At 48.4% G+C, this 20827-nt stretch overlaps 1 protein-coding gene across 17 annotated transcripts in view; it reads left to right on the plus strand.

The window, feature by feature from the left end:
- The window catches only part of NCALD (neurocalcin delta), a 383100-nt gene extending 363207 nt beyond the window's left edge, over positions 1–19893 (plus strand). For all 17 annotated transcript variants that reach the window (XM_054512525.2, XM_054512524.2, XM_064588026.1 and 14 more), the window contains 2 exons: positions 12463–12568; positions 15661–19893. In XM_054512525.2, the coding sequence (XP_054368500.1) occupies positions 12463–12568; positions 15661–15758 (204 nt within the window). In that variant the 3' untranslated portion in view covers positions 15759–19893. The remainder of the gene's footprint in view (positions 1–12462; positions 12569–15660) is intronic.
- The last annotated feature ends 934 nt before the right edge of the window (positions 19894–20827 follow it).

The following is a 20827-nucleotide window of genomic DNA, read 5'->3' on the forward strand; positions in this document are numbered from 1 at the left end:
CTGCAGGCAGTAAAAAGGACTAGGTGGGTGGGCTGGCCATCACTCATCATCTTGGCAGGCGAATGGGCACAAGAGGGAAGCATCTGGAAGCAGACAGCAGACCAAAAATGGGCATTCGGCTTCCTGGAGGGCTCATCTCAGAAGCCAGCACTCACTCCAGAGTGTCAGGGTTTCGAGATAGATCTGCAGCCCCCGGGAGGACAGGTGGGGGTGCTGGAAGGATCACAGGGAGACAGAGAGCAATCCATTGCTGGTGAGGTTGGGAGGGGAGTCAGAGGGACACTTGCTTTCAAGGAAAGAACCAGGGAGACCTGTTACAGAAGCTAAGGTCAGAGCCAAAAGAGACCCACACGACTGCCTTGTCCTCGAGCCCTTGTAGCTGAGGCCTGTGGTCTGCTCCTGGGCCAGTGGGCCTGAACCTGCAGGGGCAGTGAGAGGGACAGGTGCACACGGAGCCGGGGGCGGAGCAGGAATCCAGTTGACCTCTGTACTAGCAAACTCTCCCAGGTCTGCCAACTAGTTCTTTCTGCAGCTTTTCCTTCACCGCGGGCAGCGACTCTCTGAACGCGGTGTGTTAAATTAATCCCTCAGAAACAAAATCTTAAACAAGACTAAAGGATTTCTCCCCACCCCCAAGGATAAATGTATGAAAAATATAATGTCAATGGCAAAAATATGGGCAGTATAGAAAAATATAAAAGCAAAAGAGAAGAATTCTCCATAATCCCACTCCACCTACAAAGAGAATCACTGCTATTAATTTTATAATACTAGCAAATGATATTTTCTGGTCTAATTTCCATGCATTTGAAAATGTCTAATTGATTTCATAATGTATATGAAATTTTGTATCTTGCCATTTTCACTTAACATAATAATACAAGCAGTTCTCATGTCATAAAAACTTTAATAACGATATTTTAATAGCTGCATAATAGTCATACAATATAATTTACTTTCTCTTCCTCTATTGTTGGATATATAGGTTGTTTCCAGGTTTTATTAATATACATGATACTGTAATTTTTAAATATAAAATAACAGATAATTCTTGTGCATGAAACTTTTTCTGTGTTTAGGGTTATTCCCTTAGAATGGATTCCCAGAAGTGCAATTACTGGGCCAAAGGGAAGGAGCATTGATTTCTGAGGTACTCGATGCTCTCTGCCGAACTGTTTTCCCAAACGCGCACCCTGAGTGAATGAAGGGTGTGCCGCGTCATTGTACTTTTCCAATTTTTCTTCATCTTTGCTAATTAAACAAAAATTTAAATTTCAAAGGTGATTCATTTTAATTAGCTTTCTTTTGTCTCTCCTTTTTGGGGGGAGTGCTGCACTCTGACCCCGTGTCCTCTGCGTCACTGCAGAGAAAGGGGTGACTATGTTCTCCTTTTGAAGAGAATGACTTCCTAATTGGGATCTGGGGGAAAAAACTTCCTGGCAGCCACTGTGTTATCTCCTGTTGAACGTTTTTTGTTTTTTTTGTTTTTTTTTTGTTTTTTTAAGATTTTTTATTTATTTATTTGAGAGAGAGAGAATGAGAGAGAGCACATGAGAAGGGGGAGGGTCAGAGGGAGAAGCAGACTCCCTGCCGAGCAGGGAGCCCGATGCGGGACTCGATCCCGGGACTCCAGGATCATGACCTGAGCCGAAGGCAGTCGCTTAACCAACTGAGCCACCCAGGCGCCCCTCCTGTTGAACGTTTTTGTGCAGTTCTCCTGGCTGCCCCTGGTCAGGAGTTTGGTGGCCAGTATTGACGAAGATGTTGACCCGCAGTCAGGGAGAACCCTCCAGACCCCAGGGGCTTATGAACATCCAACCATTCAGTTAAGCACCTGCTAAGTAGCTGGCACTGGGAATAAAGAGCGTGGGCAGGAATACAGACACTCTCCCTGGGCTGTGGAATTTGGTTTGCAAGGGCGGGTGGGGACTTTGCCGAGGATGCGCAGAAGGTGCTAGTAAGCACTTGCTGAGCCCTCGCCGACTTCCTCTGTGTTCAGCATGGAATGTAGAAAGTGATCATAGAAACGAAGGGCCATTCAGCCTCACAAGACATTTTCCACCACTTGTAAGTAGCTCAGTCCACTCGCAGGCCCACGGGAAGCTTCCAGGTCATCACGGGAAGGATTCGGAGTCCTTAATAAATGCTTATCTACTCAGGGTTTTTTAGGAGCCTGCAAATGGAAGCCTTGAGTCTCCTTCATTGTTTTCTACAGCACCGCACCCTGATGATTAATATTCATGACTGTGGGGAGGAAACCCTGCAGCCCCTTGAGGCAATTTCCAAATTGCCAATGAGATTAAATTAAATTTAGAACCCTTTTCCTATGAAGGGCTATGTCACTCTATTCTGCTACTCTGCAAACTGACAGTTCGTGGATTCTCTCATTACGCTAATCCCCGGGTTGCAGTGACTCTGGATGAACTGGGATGTGGAGGATATTACCAGACTTCCCATTCTATTTTTTTCTTTTCTCTCCCCACTCCAAAAGTGAAAGCACTCTAGGCCCTGTCCCTGTCCCAAGAATCTGGGTACCTGTGTGCAGATTCTCTATTTGGGGGGTGCGGGTTCTATCTGGTCGGCGCCATCAAGGAAGGACCTCCGCTGGGGATGCGCGTACTTCAAAGGAGTCACTGTCCATGGGTTTCTGCTTTGTGTTTGGGTCAATATATGTTAAGGAGTGATGAGACAAGAGCAAGCTGTGGGCCCCAGAATCATTCACAAATGATGGTTCTATTTGTTAAAGTGAGTAAAACCTGCAGCTTGATGACAAGCACCAACATATAAATTCTTGGCTAAACTTCTGCTCCTCCAAGACACCAGAAATTCAAGCAATTTAATAAAATTTAATAAAATGCAAATTCCTGGTGTTCACCAACAGACACTAAAAACTGGTCAGGGCCCAAACAAGTTTATAATTAGGCTCGACAATGGAGTGTAGTAATCCACAAATTTTCTAGTTTTTCTTCCCTGACATTGTTTCTTGTAGTTTAGCAAGTGTAGTGTAGCATTGATATCTGCAGAATATTGTTTACAGTGACAAGCTTTGGTTTCTGTTGCAGACGCTAATGACACCCTGGGAGTTCCCTCTTGCTGATGTAACAGATTACCGTAAAATTAGTTGCTTAAAACAACACAAAGTTATTATCTTAACAGTTCTCCAGGTCAGAGGGTCTGAAATCAGTTCTACTGGACTAAAATCAAGGTGTCCACAGGTTGCATTCCTTCTGGAGGCTTTAGGGGAAAATCTCTTTCCTTGCCTTTCCTGGTTTCTGGACTCATTCCTTGGCTTGTGGCCCCCTTCCTCCATGTCCAAAGTCAGCAATAGTAGATTGACTGAGTCCTTCTCACACCAGCATTTCTCTGGGTATCTCACTTTGCTTCTCGCTTCCACTCAGAAAGACCCCTGTGATAACATTGGGACCAGCCCGTTAGGACAACCTCTCCCCATCACAAGATCCTTAGCTTAATCCCATCTGCAAAGTCCCTTTTAGTATGTAAGGTAAGATATTCACAGGTTCCGGGGGTAACAACACACATATCTTTGGGGGGACTGTTATTCAGACTACCACATGGACCAAAATGCAGTTATGTTCTTTTTTAAAAAAAATAATTTTGTGCTATATCAACATCTGGATGAACAAATAAAACCATATGCAGATTTATTTTTAGAGTCTTAAATGAACATTTTTACGTTCACGTGTTTGGTTTTTTTTTAAGTGACAAATTTAGGAACATGGTTTAGGCCCAGTATCTTATTAGCATCAAAACTGCCTATCAGGAGTTGTAAGCCAGACAGATAACAGCTCTAACCTTTCCTCATGTTACAGCAGATCCTCTCCTCCAGGTGGGGGCCACAAGAGCAGGGAAAAGCCTGCCTGCCCCATGCAGCAACCTGTGAGCCCAGCTGGAGGCAGGTCTGCACGCCCACACCCAGCCCAGCACAGGGTCTGAGGAAAGGGCTGAGCAGGTGGGAAGGGGCATTGCTGATGTGGTCACGAGGGCTTGGATACTCCCTGAGATGTTAGGGGCTCAATAAATGTTGGCTACCATTATTCTATCATAGTTTCCAGAGCGAGGACAAGAGGTTTTCCTGCTAAATAAAGAGAGGTCATTTCCCAAAGGACAAGGTAATAGAATCTTCTATTAAGTTTTAAGTTAAATTTACCTAGTCAACAAAATTTATGTTCACAGAGAGGAGGGAGGTAACCCAATGAAACTCTCAATTGGTGGAACTCACAGATATTCTGGAACAGATGACTTTAGGAGTTCCTACCTTCTTCACCTGTTACCTTTCCTATCAAATACCAGCCCATCTGGGAATAACTAAAACTTCTGGGCTACTCTGATGCTCACAGGACTCTGATAAAAGAATGATCAGCTTTCCAGGAGAGAATGTGGTTGGCACCAGGAATCTCCCAAGCCCGAACTATTGCCCTGAGCCCACAGGCAAGCTTCATGCATTGGGACTCTTTGGGGAGGACCTGGCTGGGTTGGTTCTCAAGTTCAGGTTAGAGACTTTCTGAGAGGGTATACACAGGCTGACGTAATGTTACCCAGAACAGTCCTCAGGAAACTTACTTTGAAAACTAGATTGGAAATTTTCTAATTAGCCTATTTATTACTTGTATGTTAATGATCGCTTCGAAAATATTGGTGTTCAAATAATTACTGTCTTGGAATGAGACTCTCCCTCCTTGTTGTGATTCAGGGTTAATTGGCATTTTAAATGAAGGCAGGGTGAACATCAGGACACCCTTAATCTATCTTTTCATGCCTTTTGAATGAGTGGAACCTGAGGGAAGGAGGTGACTGGGAATATCCTGGTGGCTCATCACAGAAGATTTCATCTCTCTGTTTCTTTTTAGCAGTATTGGAAAATTTTTTTTCTCGTTCCCTCATGTGATGAAAGGCACGCAAAACTATACAGCAGCTGGGTAAGGAGGAAGGAGGTGATGGTGGGGGCCAGGCAAACGTTTGCCCTCCAGGAGCACCAAACAGATGCACAGATTAGTCCCAGCTGGTTGCAAGATCACCAGCCAACTTGTGAGTGTCTGTGCCCCTCAGGACCAAAGTGAGGACCAGGAAAACTTCTTCACATTCTTTCAGAGCCACTTCCTGACTGGCACTTGCATTTTTTCTCCCGATCATCTTTCTAAATTGATGTCATAGATACTGTATCAATTTTAATATGTTTCTTGGAGACCTGAAACACTGTGCTCTTTTGATTCCATGGTGGGGGTGGGAGTGGGGAGTGGGGGATGGAACAAGAGCTTTTAGTCCATTTTGATATGGTCCCCGGGAATTCAGCTCCACACCCTTGCCTAATTCTCAGTTTTGAATGTGGACCACAGATGTGACGCTGGAATACAACGTAGATTTCTTTCCCGGAGGAAGCTCTAAAGCAATTGCTTAGGCTAGTGACTTTCTCAAAGAACTAATCTTCGTGCTCGAGGTTGTGTTTGGTTTATCCCTTTCTTATTAGGGGATTAATAAGACAAGAGTCTTAACTCTTGTCTTACTAATCTTAAACTCTTACGACAAGAGTTTAACTCTTAGCATCGAGTATGCCATCTGGCAACATGAGTGAGGCGCCCCCCTCTGACCGTTCCCTCCCCGTGGCCTTCGTGGATTCCTCTTCCTTCTTCTGCTCCCCCACCATGGATACCATGGATACTCCTGAAGCAGAGTCCCAGCGACAGCCCGTGTTTCCTCCAGAAGGCTCCTCGCCTCAGTGCTTGCGATGGGCTAGGCTAGTGCTGAGGGCTTTCCACGCTGTACCCGAGTCCTAGGTCTGCTGTAACAAATTATCATAAACTGGGAAGCCTAGCACAACAGAAATGTATTCTGTCTCAGTTCTTGAGGCCAGAAGTCCAAAATCCAGGTGTGGACAAGGTTGGTTCCTTCTGGACACTCCTGGGGGTGGGGAGGGAAGGTGATCTGTTCCATGCCTCTCTCCCAGCGTTGGTGGTGATGCAGCCCTCCGTGTTCCTTGGCTCACAGCTGCGTCCGTCACTCCGGCCTACACCTCCATCATCACGTGACACTCTCCCCGTGAGTCTGTGTCCAGATTTCCTTCTTCTTATATGAACTCCAGTCACTGGATTGGTTAGGGCCTGTCCTAATCCAGTATGATCTTATTTTAACCTGATCACATCTGCAAAGACCCTCTTTCCAAATAAGGTCACCTTGCCTTCTTCACACCTCCGCCAGCCTCTGGGTGCACATGAAGTTTTGCGGGACACCGTTCAACCCAGTGCACACGCATCATCTCGCGGAGCCCTCGTGACAACCTTGGTAGCCCCACTTTATGGAGGGAACAACCGATTACTTCCAGATCTCCACCTCTGTGATGTCCAACTTTTTTTTTTTTTAAGATTTTATTTTTAAGTAATCTCTAGATTACTAGAGCTAGATGGTAGTGTATTCACACACACATACATAAGTTTGGGGAGGACAATGATGAGTTTATTTTTTTCAGGTAAGGTCTCACATGAAACCTAATATAAGAATGGAGCTGCTTTGGTTGAAAAGGGACAGCGCCTTCTCCTGTTGTCCTCACCCCTCCCGTAAAAGTACCTACAGCACCTGGGTAGAACATTGGGGAAGTTCCTGACTTCATGTATTCTTCTAAGCTCTAAACAAGAAACTACTTAGACCATTCCAGAAACACAGACATCGATCCTATTTCAAAAGTGTTTCCAAGATCCTCATGGCCTCTCTCCACCCTCATTTCCTGATAGGCTATATCCTTCTACGCCGTGTGCTGTTCTTTATCTAGACTCTAAACGCAACCCTGTACTGCTTAACTTCTTGTGCCTTTGGTTGGTTGTCACGGGGCCTTGGATGTCCTGTCAGAAGACTCTCCATCTTCTGGTGAAAGAAGGCAGTCTGGTTTCCTTCAGAGAGAAGGTCAAGCTTTAACTCTTGGAACTGTGCCTGCCCTCCGCTAAGTCTACAACTTTTATCAGTGCAGACGTGACTCCTTCTTTTCCAGCATCCCAAGAGGTGGTTCATTCAGAGGGAAAAAGAAAGAAAAATACAGGCCATGAAGAAGCTGGTGAGAGCCCTGACCACAGGGCAGGCACCGTCCCAAGCCTACGTAAGGGCTGAGCCAGAGCTGGGCGCTTGGGTGTCCTCTAGCTGTGTTTACCCAATTCAAGAATGAGGCTCTTCAAGTTTAATTAAAAACAGGATGTCCCTGCCAGGCCTCTCATTGACATTGCTAAAAATAAGTAGGGAAGTAGCCTGGCCTCTTCATGGTTTAATCCCATTAAATTTGGCGGGGGTGGGGGGGGGGACCTAGAGCTAATAAAAGACATGATTTGTTTCAGATTGCTGTCTGGCCTTGCGTCTTTTCTCTCCCTGTGCTGGGGAGCCCTAGATTCTGAAGTTCTAGTGCAATCGGCTCTGGGTTGTTGATGCCGTGGGAAGGGGACAAAGGGACAGAAAGTTTCCCAAATGTGGTTTTGCCAGGCTGCCATCTACTTACTCATCTTGGGACCATTGGGATTTGTCACCTCAGCTCTTTGCTCACTGCTCTGGCGTCACACATGTCATAGACCTGGTGCTGTGAATAATCCACTAATCCCTGTCTGTGAGTTGATGCACATTTAAAAAAAAATCTAGTCTAGAGTTATGAAAGAGCTGTCTGGAATGCGGGCCCTCACTTCCTCCTCAACCCTACAATACACTCAGGCATTGTGCCTTTGCCCCATTCCAGAAGTCCTGTTTGAAAATATCCTCACATAAGGGCATTCTGACTTTCTTTGTTGTTTTGGTTAGGGTTTTGATTTTTATATTAGCCCATCTTTATTTGTCCCAACTCCACTTCTTTGGCCCAAGAGCTAAAGGCTAAATCTCTTAAAGACCTTCTGTTGAATGTGGGGGCCTCATTTTCTAACCCAAATTCATCTGTTTGCCTGGTCTTTCATTCATTTGTTCAACCAAGAGTATTAAGGGAATAATCTCTGGACTATCACACCGTTGACTTCCCGTCAGAATTCCAAGAAGGAGAGTTTCATGAGCCCCAAATCTTAGAGGCTGAGAGTTCCTCGCCATCATGGGAGCCAGAGGTGGAGGAGGTGAAGGCTTCCACAAGGGTTATTAAGGCATCACTGGAATCACTGTACCCATCTAAATCACTGTACGAAATGGGGTGCTTTTGGTCACCAATACAGTGTCTCCCAAGCCCTTTGCCAGAGGATTGGGAAGATATACAATAAGAAAGACCATATCGGTCATTTTGACAATTGACTGTATGCCACCTAGAACATAGTAGACACTCAGTAAATAACTGATGAGTAAATTATGAATGACAGTTTTTTAATTCTCTGAATACCACTGCCTGTAAGTAAGGGAGTAGAGGTGGGTTTGGGGAGTAGACATCGAATTTCCTGTCACTTCTATCTTTTTGTGGAGAACTACAGATACCTTCCCGTGCTCTTTGAGGCCCAGGGGTCTGTCCTGACCTGCTCCAGAGCCACATCTTGTAGTACAGTCCCCCCCCAGTCACACTCTCCGCCTTCTTGCCATTCCTCGTACCCGGTGTCTACGCACATCTTTCCCTCTGTCCTCTTCCTCTGGGAGCTCTCCGCTTCCTTCATCTCTTCACTGTCCTCACTCCTCAGGGAGGCCTGCCCCAATCCTCATGGCAAGGAAGGCTCCCCTGTTACCTTTCCCTTGACAGTAAACCCGTGAGGGCAAGGCTGGGGCAGATGGGCCCGGCACGGAATAGCCGGTGGGTAAATAGCTGGGGAATGACTGAGGGAAGGGATGAATGCGCGAGCAATGGGGAGGGGATAAGCTGAGATCAGGGACTTTCCTTACCTGGGGTCTGTGGATGGGCTCCTGAAGCTGTCCGTGACCCTGAGTGCGGATCCACGAGCATGTGTGCCCGGTTCCTAAGGGGAGAGCCCATAGCTTTTGACAGATCGATGAATTGTGGGGGCCAAGGGCAGGCTGCCCCATGACAGGCCACTTTGGCATGAAGATTATTTTGAGTTAAAAGGCCGTTGAAACCCAGCAGATTGAAGAACAGCTCTTTACCTCTCCCACAACTGCCTAAAAAGAATTTAGGTAGAGGATCCAGGAAGACAACTGTCACCACAGAGAACGACATTAGGGTATGAACGAGGTACAGTAGATGGGGAAGAACGTGGCAAGGCCTGTTTGATCCAAGTCCTCCATGTCCCATTGTTTCCCAGTGGCCCAGCACACATTTGTTTACCAAACATTTCCTCTTTTTCACCTTCCTGTGAATTGCACTCTTTCCCTTGGAACTCCCAGACCCCTACCCCTTCTCCTTGAGTCAGAAGGACATAAAGGCCTCATTTTGCCTATCTTTGGAACTTCCATGTCTTTGTGGATTCCCTGTACATATGAAATTAAATTTGATTTTCTTCCATTAGTTTGTCTCCTGTCCATCTAGAAGGATTTTGAAGGGCAGAGGAAACCTTTCCTTTCCAACAGAATCTTTAAGGAGTTTCAACGAATATGTTTAATTATATGAAGAAAGGAGAAAAAGAAAAGAGAAGGGGAAAGTGAGAAAAGCAACAAAGGATAAAGGGGAACTTTATAATGAGAAATGGAACAGAAGAAAGTTGAGAGAGGAGGAAGAGCCTGAGAGAAGGTGATGGGGGGGAGGTTAGTTATTCCTGAAGGAATCCTCCAAACTTAGGGAGCCCAAGTCTGTGCAAGACCCTGTGTTAGGAACTGTCAGGGGTTCGATGAATAGCCAGATCGGACTGCCACCCTCCTGTATAAGAGGAGAGTGTTCTGGGTAACTACAATTGGAGTGAATGGGATGAAATGATCCAAGAGAGGTTTAGAACAGAGCCATTTGCTAGCACATTGGAAGGGAAATTACACATAGCAGAAGGAAGGAAGACCCTGGAAGACTTCCTGGAGGAGGGGTAACATTTCAACTTGCCCTTAACCAATGGGTAGGATCCCAAGGAGAGTGGAGAGGGGTAGGTGAGCACTCAGATGAGAGAAGAGTGTAAATAAAGCTGCTGGTCCAGGAAACCAAGGTGGGTGATGCTCAGGTTGTGGGGCTCTTGACAGCCTTTGTGAAGCATCTGAGTTGGGAGCTGCCCCCGTTGGTCAGTGATAGATACACAACAGGTGGCACCTGGAATTACCAAGTGAGATGAACTTACTGAGAGCAGAACAGACTCAGGGAAGGAGTCCACCCTGAAGAAGTTTGAGGATGTGCAATGACGAAGCGTTCGTAAGACTTCCGGCGAAAAGTAAGCTCATCGTTGACCCGCAAATGCCTCTCCCATATCACCTCTACAAACCCCGAAATGTGTCAGCTCTTGCACCTTTAAAGAGGTTGTCCTTGTGCGATCTAGTGGGATGCTGATCTCCAAATACTGTCTTCTTGTTCTTCTTGTTCTAAGATTCCTTGGCTTATGAATTCACGCAATAGATTGTGTAAGATTGAAATCCGTGTGAGGTGTGTGTGTGTTCATTAGTTGGTGCCACCGATTCCCTTTTAACTGGGTCGAGTTACACAGAGAGCTTCCGTGTGGGAGCAAAAAAACCCGAGGAGAAGGTGCTAGATCTCAAGATACCCCTGTTCTGGAAGGACTCCTGCTCTCTGCTGCCATTACGATTTACCGGGCCCAGGAAATCTCAGCACCTGTTTTCCCATTTGTAAAAAGAACTCTATCCTGATGGGCTTTCCTGGTTCCCTCCAGGAGCCCAGTGTTCCCAGAGGCGTGGCATGTGGCACTCCAAACCCAGCACAGACGGCCCCATAGACCTGAGCTGGAGGGGACCAGGAAGAAGACAGAGCGTGGCTTGCCCGCTGCCTGCATACTTCCGTGAACGTTTGCTGGGGAAGCGGACTATGGACCAGCCTTATCCCAGTGACACCCGTAATCCGGGACAGGGCCGTAACCCTGAGCTTGACCTTTCTCCCAGGCAGAATCACTATGGAGGCCACGCTGGAGTTCAGCAAGGGCTTTGGGTGGGTTTCAGACAGACCCAGGGAGCCTGGCCTGAAGGATCCCTATGATCCCTAAGGTTCAGAACACGGGGTGAGTCAGTTTTTCATTCCTATTTTACTGACTGGGGTAAGAATATTTACCCCCCTTTCTCCAGAATATGTTAGGGACTTGAGGCAGGGTTGATCCTAAATAAGACTGTAAAGCAAATAAGTTGAGCCTTTTTTTTTTTTTTTAAAGATTTTATTTATTTATTTGAGACAGAGAGAATGAGAGAGAGAGAGCACATGAGAGGGGGGAGGGTCAGAGGCAGAAGCAGGCTCCCTGCCGAGCTGGGAGCCCGATGCGGGACTCGATCCAGGGACTCCAGGATCATGACCTGAGCCGAAGGCAGTCGCTTAACCAACTGAGCCACCCAGGTGCCCAAGTTGAGCCTTTAATATCCATTTTTTCCCTCCCACATTTCCCATTTGGAGGCTACCTTCCCTCAACTGTCTTCCTTTCACCCCTCCTTCCGACTATCCCATGGCATCTGGAGCTCCAGAACTTTCCAGATTTTTTCTGCCCACCTGCTGGCAAAATCTCCTTTTTCTAAAACTCCTTCCCAGGATTAAAGGTCCCAGAGTGAATCCGATGAGCAAAATCTGATGAAAGACGGGCTGGTTCTCTACCTGGTCCCTCAAGGATATTAAACACCTGATGGTCTGGGAATGAGAACAATGACTTTACATTATTTCCAAATTGAAATTACATTAGACAACAGGCCTTCCAGGCCTTTACTGAGTAGCACAGGGGGTCCAAGGTGGTGGGGGAGACTGTTTCAGTACCGCTTACAAAACTCAGTAGAACATCTGTTGTTGCTCATCAGATTTCAGATGTACCCAATTTACCTCAAGCCTTGAGTTGCATAATTATTTAATGCAAAGCTTGGATGGCAGATTACTTCCTTCTTGGGGATGCCCGGGAGCTTGCTGGGAAGCCATGTGAGGCGACTGCCACATATGGGAGGTGAGGGGGGCATCAGGATGAATTAGTGATGTCTGCCTGGGAGAAGGCGTGGGCAGACACTTGCAGACCATCAGATGTTTATTATCCTTGAGGGACCAGATAGAGACACTGACCCGTGTTTCTGGCCTGAGGGATGTCATCCACAGCCCTGCTACTAGAAGTGGTGTTCTCCGGGCAGCAACCACAGCTCTACACAGGAGCTTGTTAGAAATGCAGAATCCCAGGCCCCATGACCCGCCCCCATCAGATTCTGCATTTTCACCAGCTCCCCAGGGAATTCGTATGCGTATGACAGTCTGAGACACAGGGGTGAGCCCGTCTTCCTGCCAGCTTCTCACTGCTGGAGCTAGTCCCTACACACTGGTTTTCTATAGCACATCAGCAGGGATCGGACTAGCTCCCTGTGTTCATGGGGGACACCCCCTTCGCCCCTCTGCTCTGGGAGCTTTACTGATAAGGCTATTCTGTTTCTGTCTTACTATCACATCATTTCTGTCCCTAGGCGATCTATAAGATGGTTTCCTCTGTAATGAAAATGCCTGAAGATGAGTCAACTCCGGAGAAAAGGACAGAAAAGATCTTCCGCCAGATGGACACCAACAGAGATGGTAGGAGGCCGTGGCACTTGGCTTTGCTCAGAGTGGGGACTGCTGGATGGCCAGGGGCCACCCGGGCAGGCAGATGCCACTCAAGGACAAGATATTAGTCACAAGGACCTGGCTCACAGCTCTTTGTGAAAGGGGCTCATCTCATATGCTCGCTGGCAGTGCAGGACAGAGAGGGACCCAGGTGGGCCAGGCCTAGGTCACAGCAGGCTGGATACCTGCAGGCCAGCTAATCAGAAAGCAGAGAGGGACTTGGTGTAAGTCCACCCAGATCTGGTGGCTGTCACCCCAGCCTGCCCAGGGGGTGCGGTTGGGCTCTTCTGCGCATGCCCTAAGGTGTCGTGGTTTCCTGGAGCCACGTGGTCTTCCCCAGCCTGTGTGGGCCAGGGGAGGAGGGGAGCCAGGTGGCCAGCACTTTCCACCCGGAGGAATTCAACAAGAGGATTCAAAACAATTCAAACCCAACAAGAGGATTCAAAACAATCCAAAGTGAAAAGGAAGGCTGGATTTCAAACTCAAGATTAGTGGATTTTATTTTTTTTTAAATGATTTTATTTATTTATTTGAGAGACAGAGTGAGAGAGAGCATGAGAGGAGAGAGGGTCAGAGGGAGAAGCAGACTCCCTGCCGAGCAGGGAGTCCGATGCGGGACTCGATCCCGGGACTCCAGGATCATGACCTGAGCCGAAGGCAGTCACTTAACCAACTGAGCCACCTAGGCGCCCAAGATTAGCGGATTTTACATGTTGGGTTGCCAGATGGAATATAGGAGGCCCAAACGACTTTGAATTTTGGATAAAGAACAAATGGTGTTCTTTAGAGAAGTGTGTCCTATGCAATATTTGGGACACACTTATATGAAAAAAAAATTATCGTTTACTTGAAATTCAGTGTTAACTGGGCATCCCGTATTTTATGTCCCCGATGTGGCAGTCCTATTTCGATGTGACACCTGAATTTGAAGTGCTGAGCTCTGAGCCTGCTGCGGAGGAAACCCAGTCTTCTGCAGCCCTTCCTGTTATTACCAGCTCCCCTGTTCCGCCGCGGGTCCGCGGCAAATCCTGTCAGCGATGCGCAAATGCTTTCCTCTACCCCCAGTAGCACCGGCGGACAGAACGACGGGAGGCTTTGTAGGTAGCACAGGGAGCCTCTCTTTCTACCCCCCTGCCCCTCCGGGGCACTGGCTGCCGCAGACTCCGGCTTTCCGGGGTGCAGGCCGACCTGTTTGCTTCCTGCGCAAATGTGCTATTGCGTCCCATCTCCCCTAATGCACCGTAGTTCAGAGCGAAGAGCTTGTTTCGGAAGACTAAACACCTGGGGTCGTTTAATAGTTCCTGAGCTTGCCGATCTAAAGCGGCAGGTCTGCTGGCGCTCCAGGGGAGCACAGGTGGCTCTGCGTCCTGCTCCCGCCCCGCCCCGCCCCTGCATAGAGGAGGGCTGCAGGGTGAGCGGCCGAAACCCTCACGGGGCGCGGGTCACAGGCAAGGGGTTAGGGGCTCGCTACGAGGGCGTCACAGAGCCCCGATCGCTAGCAGTCCTGCCGCACATCCGGCTGCTGAAGGCCCTGTGCTTTCCTCGATGGGGAAAAGGGAGGGGGGGCGGGGGGGGAGCTGTACCGGGGAGGGGGAGGGGCTCGAAGCCTGGGCGCGGTCGGAGGAGACAGTCCCCGAGACCTGGTGCTTGCGGTGCTTTGCTTTGGGAGCCCAGGCAGGGTCCGGTACCCCGACCTGGAGCAAAGACCTCACCGAGAGGCTCCCGCCATTAGATTCCTCTTGGTGGAAGCCCTTTGCCTCTAGCCCCTGGCTGTGGACTTGAAAAGTGGGCCCACAGGCAAATCAGCCCTGGAGTCTACTCAGACGCACACAGGGGAGCTGACCCAAGAGACCCAGCCACCGAGGAAGAATGCAGGGCTTGCCCCGCTGCTGCAGGCCGAGGTTCCCAGCGCTCACCTTGGGGAGACCCCCAAGTGTTCAAGTGGCCACTTCCATCCGCCCTCCCTCCCTGGAGCCAGCCTTTCAGACCTAAGAAGTCATCACCATTTCAACCACTGCCCGAGCAGGCCACAGCTCTCGAGAAATGGCCAGGACACAAAGCCTAGACGTGGCCTGCTCTGTGTTAAAAATAAATAGATAAAAGCCCACCTTTCTCCTTCTTGTAGCTAAAGTAGATTTGGTCAAATAAGAACTCGGTGCTGGGGGAGGGGGTTGTGGTGAAGGGGAAGACATATTTGTTGATGTCTCCCAGTGGTGGGTGATGAGGGCTTCAGTGGGTGGCGCCCCTCCTGTCTGGGTTTGGAATCAGTTGAGAAATAAGGGAGCAATCACTGAGGTCGAGGATGGAGTTTGTGGGAGGGAGGAACCTAGTGTGAGAGCCCGAGGGCCTGCAGACAAGCCCCACAGCAGCAGGGAGCCCGGCGGGCAGGGACATCCTTGGAGGGCCAAGGGGGCAAGTCCTCTCTGGGAGCTTCTATCTAGAGCAGGCCCAGCTGCTCCCCCCCAAGGATGGGACCTTCTGGAAGCACCAGGAAGGGAGGAGAAGCTTTGCCCTCCCCAACTATATGACAGACTGACCTTCCAGAAGAGAAATAAATACATATTCCAGCTTACTCAGGAAGGAAAGGGACACACGGATAAAAGTGGGATCCCAGGGGGTCATGTCCCCCTCCTCCAGCCTGTTCTGATTGACCCCGGGGACCCGAGGACTCCCCTCTGCCTCGTGCACACACCCCTTTCTTCTCCTTACTTTGCATGGAGGGGCAGCCCCTCCCATGTTGTCCTCCCCCCAGATATCTGTGCGGGCCCCTCTGCTCACATGCAGGGAGAGAGAGGGACTCTTGCAGCAAAGCTAAGGCTACCCCAAGGAGGCTAGAAGGCTCTGGGGACACCGGGAACCCCGTGACGGCCTTGGTGCGCCGGGAGTGCAGCCTGCTCTCTTAAAAAGGCAAAGGCCAGCTATCTGTTGTACAAACACCCAGTGAGAACCACCCACCCCCTCCTGGGGCGAGGTGGGGGGACGGGGTGGGGGGGTGCGGGGGGACGAGCGCACGTCCCTGCAGCTGCCACCAGCCCCCTCTCACCTGTCCTCTTGCTTTCTAGGAAAACTGTCCCTGGAGGAGTTCATCCGAGGGGCCAAGAGCGACCCGTCCATAGTGCGCCTCCTGCAGTGTGACCCCAGCAGCGCGGGCCAGTTCTGAGCCCCGCGCCCCACGGATCGTAGAGCTGCTTGCGTCCCCTTTCCACCTTTTCGTTTTAACAGATTTTTTTTTTTTTTTTGCCAATCAATATTGATGGTGACGCTGTCCCCCCCCCGCCCCCGTGCGGTCAGACGCACCTTCCTCCGTGACGCCTTCGGCTTCCTTTGTCCGGGGGATGCCCAGAGCCCCAACGCGCTTGTGGAGAGCATGGACGCGCTGTCATGCAGACTTTGTGATGTTCCTTGTTCCTTGAGTTTCCATCGTTCTTACTGTTGTTTTTCTTCTGATTCCAATGTCTCTGTTCTCAAACCGAAGACTCGGGGAGGCAAGAGAAGGGAAAGCAAGCCAGTCCCGGGATTCTGTGGCCAGCTTCCAGGGGCCTGTTTGAAAAACAGAACTCCCCAGCTGGGTCTGGAGCCACACGGGCAGCCCCCAGGGTGATGGCGCCTGGTGCCGGCTTCCCAAGGACAAGGGACCCTGTGGGGCCGGGCTGTGAAAGCGCCTGGAGGCCTCCACTCCCCCCTCTTCCCCAGCGGGCTGTAGTGTCTAAGCTGTGAACATTTCAAGGTAAATTCATAGAGAAGAGGAAAAGATGGCTCAGCTGTTTCTTCACACGTTTACACTAGTTGAGCTAAGCTGAGTTTCTTTGGAAATTAAACACAAATGGTAACTTATATAACAAAACCAGACCCATCTTGTTGCCTATTGTGATTAAAAAAAAAAAAAGAGTGCTGTATATAAAATATTGGGTATTGCAGACCAAATTAAGTGTTTTGCCTTGTTTAAATGAAATGCATGTTTAGTGAGCACTAATACAATCTTATTATAGAAGACTGTTTTTAGTAGCTTAATGTGAAGTAAGCCAACTATAATGAATGTCTATGTCTTGTTTTAAAGTCATATCTGTCTTTGCACAAATGCACCAATCAACAGGTATATTTTATATATTCCAGAGAAGTACAAAGTCACCATGACTAGGGCGCAACCTTAATTTTGAATGCATTTCCAGAGTGGTAGTGCCTGCAGAACAGAAGTAGGGCAGGTTTAAGTGGGACATGTCCATTGGAGCACCAGCGGCTTGATGGTATTAGATTGGGGTACGGTGTTTTTCTGAGTAGATTAATATTCTGTTGACCCGAAACACACACGCACACACATACAAATTCTTGAGACTTCCCTTTGGTTTGATCCACATTATGGTTAGGGAGCTGTATCTGCAATGTTGACCTTTTCATGCCCCTGGTGGCCCTTCAAAGAGTCCGAGATTGGGCAGTGAGCTCATTGTGAAGAAGGCATGGCCAAGGGCATCTGTGCTTTCCAGGGCCCACTGTGGGGAATCCAAAAGTATTTTGCATCACCATGTTCTTTGAATGCCAATTTCTGTTTTCAAAAGTGACAGTGCAAATTTTAGTCACTCTTTGGTCTGGTGACCTCACACACACTAATTGGAATTGCAAGTTAAGAGTAAAAATTGCTGATCACAAGTAAGTCAGTCATATTTTCACAAGTAGTAGGCCTGGGGAAGTCCAAACACTCAAGGACATAGATGGGGAGGATCTGCTCCGGGAGGAGGCAGAGAGGTCCCGAGTGGGTTTATCTGCAGCCAAACTACTTTCTGTAGACCATGACCCACAGAAAGACAAACATAACTATGAGGAAGATGATGCTGAGCCCATTCTAACTCCAGATTCTTCTGTATTACTTGAGTCCCTTTTAACTGGTAGCAAAAATCTGAATTTGTATGGTTGACCAAAATGAACTAACTTTGCAGGATGAAATTAGGAGACCTACACATGGTAAAATCATCTTCATCTTCCTCTGAGTGTCCATTCCTCACAGTGGGTCTATCCTGAGACTTGCCAAATTCCTTCTTTGGGCCAAGTGGTAAGATCTGGGTTTGAAAACTAGGGAATTAAACTAAGAGGCAGAGGGCACAGTGAGTGATGTTCAGGAGGTACATCCCACTGCTCTGGACTGATGACCTAATTCCCCCTTTCAGTTCCCCTTAGAAGGGGAGTCGTTAATGTTTGGGCAAGCCCGCCTAAGCTCTACCCTCGGTCAGGACATCTTGTTGAGCCAGACTCACCCAGTTCCCTAGAACTGAGAGCTGGAGTGAGGAGCAAGGAAGAGGGGCTCCAGATGTTTAGGAGAGAAAACAGAGCCAGACGCCTGGCTAATGAATGCTGACATGCCTGGGATGTATGCAAATAGTCTTGTCCTGGCCTGCCATTGACCCTGTCTGTATTTTCTTGATGGTTGTTTTTTCCTTCTACTCCTTTCCAGGAAGGGCTTTGTATGTCTAATCCAATGCACTTAAATTTGGCCAAGGGACTCTGCAGCACTCAGAAGGCTGAATGACTAAAGGTTTAGGTCATTCCTTTGATGGGCTGTTCATTGTCATTGCTGTGATGCGGGACCTCTGGAAGTGGAGTCTGTTCTGTCTGAAATCAAGCCAGTCTGTGATGTTCAAGGGACTGGAATAAAGTGGCTTATGACTTGAAGGAGGATACAGAGTCATACTCTTGCTTAGGGGTGCTGAGGGTGCTGTTCCATCCCTTCTGTATGTCCCAGGGGACCCTTTCCACAAATGGATTTAATAATATACAATTGACCCTTGAACAATGAGAGGGTTTGGGGTGCAGACACCCTGTGCAGTCAAAAATCCACAGAATTTAACTCCCAATAGCCTACTGTTGACCAGAAGCCTTACTGATAACATAAACAGTCGATTAATGTCTATTTTGTATGTTATATGTATTATACACTATTCTTACAATAAAGTAAGCCAGAGACAAGAAAATGTTATTAAGAAAGTCACAAGGAAGAGAAAATACAGATACAGTACTGTCCTGTATTTATTGAAAAAAATCTGCACGTAAGTGCACCTGTGTAGTTCAAACCTATGCTGTTCAAGGATCAAGTGCATATATTTACAGATCCCATCATATGGAGTGGCCCCCATATCATGACTTCATGTTGCTCGAGCTTGGCATTCAAGCACATTGATTGTTTCATGTGATTGTTTGGGACATGAGGGTCCTTGGCCTAAACTGCTGCCCCAGCTGAATCTGCCTGAGGGTCCAGGTGCCTATACTGCCTCCCTCCCCCCTCGCCAGGTGTGGCTTCTGCCCTAAAGACACAGGAGCTGGGGCGGGGGGCGGAGGGGTGGCAGGTGCTGAGCCCAAAGCCCTGTCCGAAAGCATCCTTGGTCTGCGCATGGGCTTTCTTGCTTCTCTCCACTCATGTACTTCTCGGCCTTCACTTTCTTCTGCCCTCGCCTCCTTCCTCACAACTGGAGCTGCAAACTCTAATCCAAACATTAGGTGCAATGGAAGGCGACTTCCTCTTCAGTGACAAACGAACATCCTCTTCCCCTGTCTCACCCTCTCCGTCTGGAGAAGAGTCAATAGAAAACATGACATGATGCAGACTCCACACCCTCAAAGCAAATTCAGATGAGGCTTGTTTTTTTGTTGTTGTTTTTTGTTGTTGTCATTGGCCCTACCTCCAGCACAGAATTCCATTAATCTAGGAAAAAGGGACTGAGGGTCAGCTATAGTTGGTGACTTGTGGGCCAACCAGACCTCCTGTAGGAAGTGAGTCGGCCTGCGGGGGTTCTGTCTTTACGTCACAGTTTGTCCCTATGGACCACCAATGGCTACTCACAAGCACTGAACGTGACCACCACGCTGTCGTTCATGGCACCGCTGGTGAGGTGGCTGGCAGCCGCTTACCTGATCAGGAGCCTGCACTCCCGCACCTGTTGGGAGGCCAACCTGGCAATTTCTAGCAAATTTCCCACATTTTCAGGGCATTGTCTTAATACCCAACCCACCTGGATCCCCTCACAGCCTAGTGCAGGCATGGAGGGGGCACACTGGTGGAATCAGAGGAATCTGAGTGTTCCCCTAAGTCGAGGTAGAGAGATCATGAGAACTGTCTTTGGAAGAAATGGAGATACTTCACACATGCCTCTCTTGGCTTGGGTATGCCCAGCACTCTGTTGAAATTTTGTTTTTTGGGGTACCTGGGTGGCTCAGTCGTTAAGCGTCTGCCTTCAGCTCAGGTCATGATCCCAGGGTCCTGGGATCGAGCCCCGCATCGGGCTCCCTGCTCGGCGGGAAGCCTGCTTCTCCCTCTCCCGCTCCCCCTGCTTGTGTTCCTGCTCTCGCTGTCTCTCTCTGTCAAATAAATAAAATCTTTAAAAAAAAAAAAAGAAAAATTTTGTTTTTTGAGGTGGCTGAAGAAACAAGAACAATGAGACTTGTATTTTCCGAGGCAGTAGAATATCAGCTAAATCCACCTAAATAGAAAGGTTGTTGCATAGTGAAAAGATGTTCAGGCCAAGGGTATAACCGATGGTATATTCATTTCAAACAGGGTTCTCTATGCTTGAACGCTGACCATGACTTAGATAGGTCCTGGGTATTTGCTGTACTGGATGCGAATGTGCCATGCATGGTCCCAGACATCCCTGGGCTTACAAACAATGGTCATTCGGAGAACATTCCACAGCGTGGAGCTAAGCCCCTAGGGCACCTCAGAGGGGGTAAGGGCCTTAGAGAGGCTTATTTCATGGCTTATTTTCTCAGCACTATTCCAGGAAATAGATGGCATTTTAAGAGTTCTCCAGAAGGGATGGTCAAAATACTTCAAAATTCTGGGCAGCTCAGCCTGCCGACCCTTATTAGATACTCACAGCTGCTACCAGTACATCATACACATGTAGACAGACAGATGGACAGACTCAGAAAATGTATCTTTCCAATACCAGTATTTAACCACTTTACTGTGCTCGCAGAGTGTTCAATGGTGACCCAGCACAATACCAAGTGCTATAGTCTTGGAGGTGTGTGTATGTTGGGGGGTGGGTAGGAGTTATTAGCAAAGAAGTAGGAGACCAAGCTCACAGTTCAGCTGGTTAAGTTTTGTCTAGCATCCTGAATACAATCACCAAGTAATCTACATCTCTGTCTACAGCAGAGCAGAAATCAAGTTCTTTCCTGAGTGGTGCATGAGAGGTATTTGCTACACAGGAAACAAGCTGGTAACGTTTGCCTTTAGTGCCC

This window comes from Mirounga angustirostris, unplaced genomic scaffold, assembly GCF_029215605.1.
Source record: "Mirounga angustirostris isolate CCGP_5_RB_7025 unplaced genomic scaffold, mMirAng1.0.hap1 SCAF_4, whole genome shotgun sequence".
NCBI lineage: Eukaryota > Metazoa > Chordata > Mammalia > Carnivora > Phocidae > Mirounga > Mirounga angustirostris.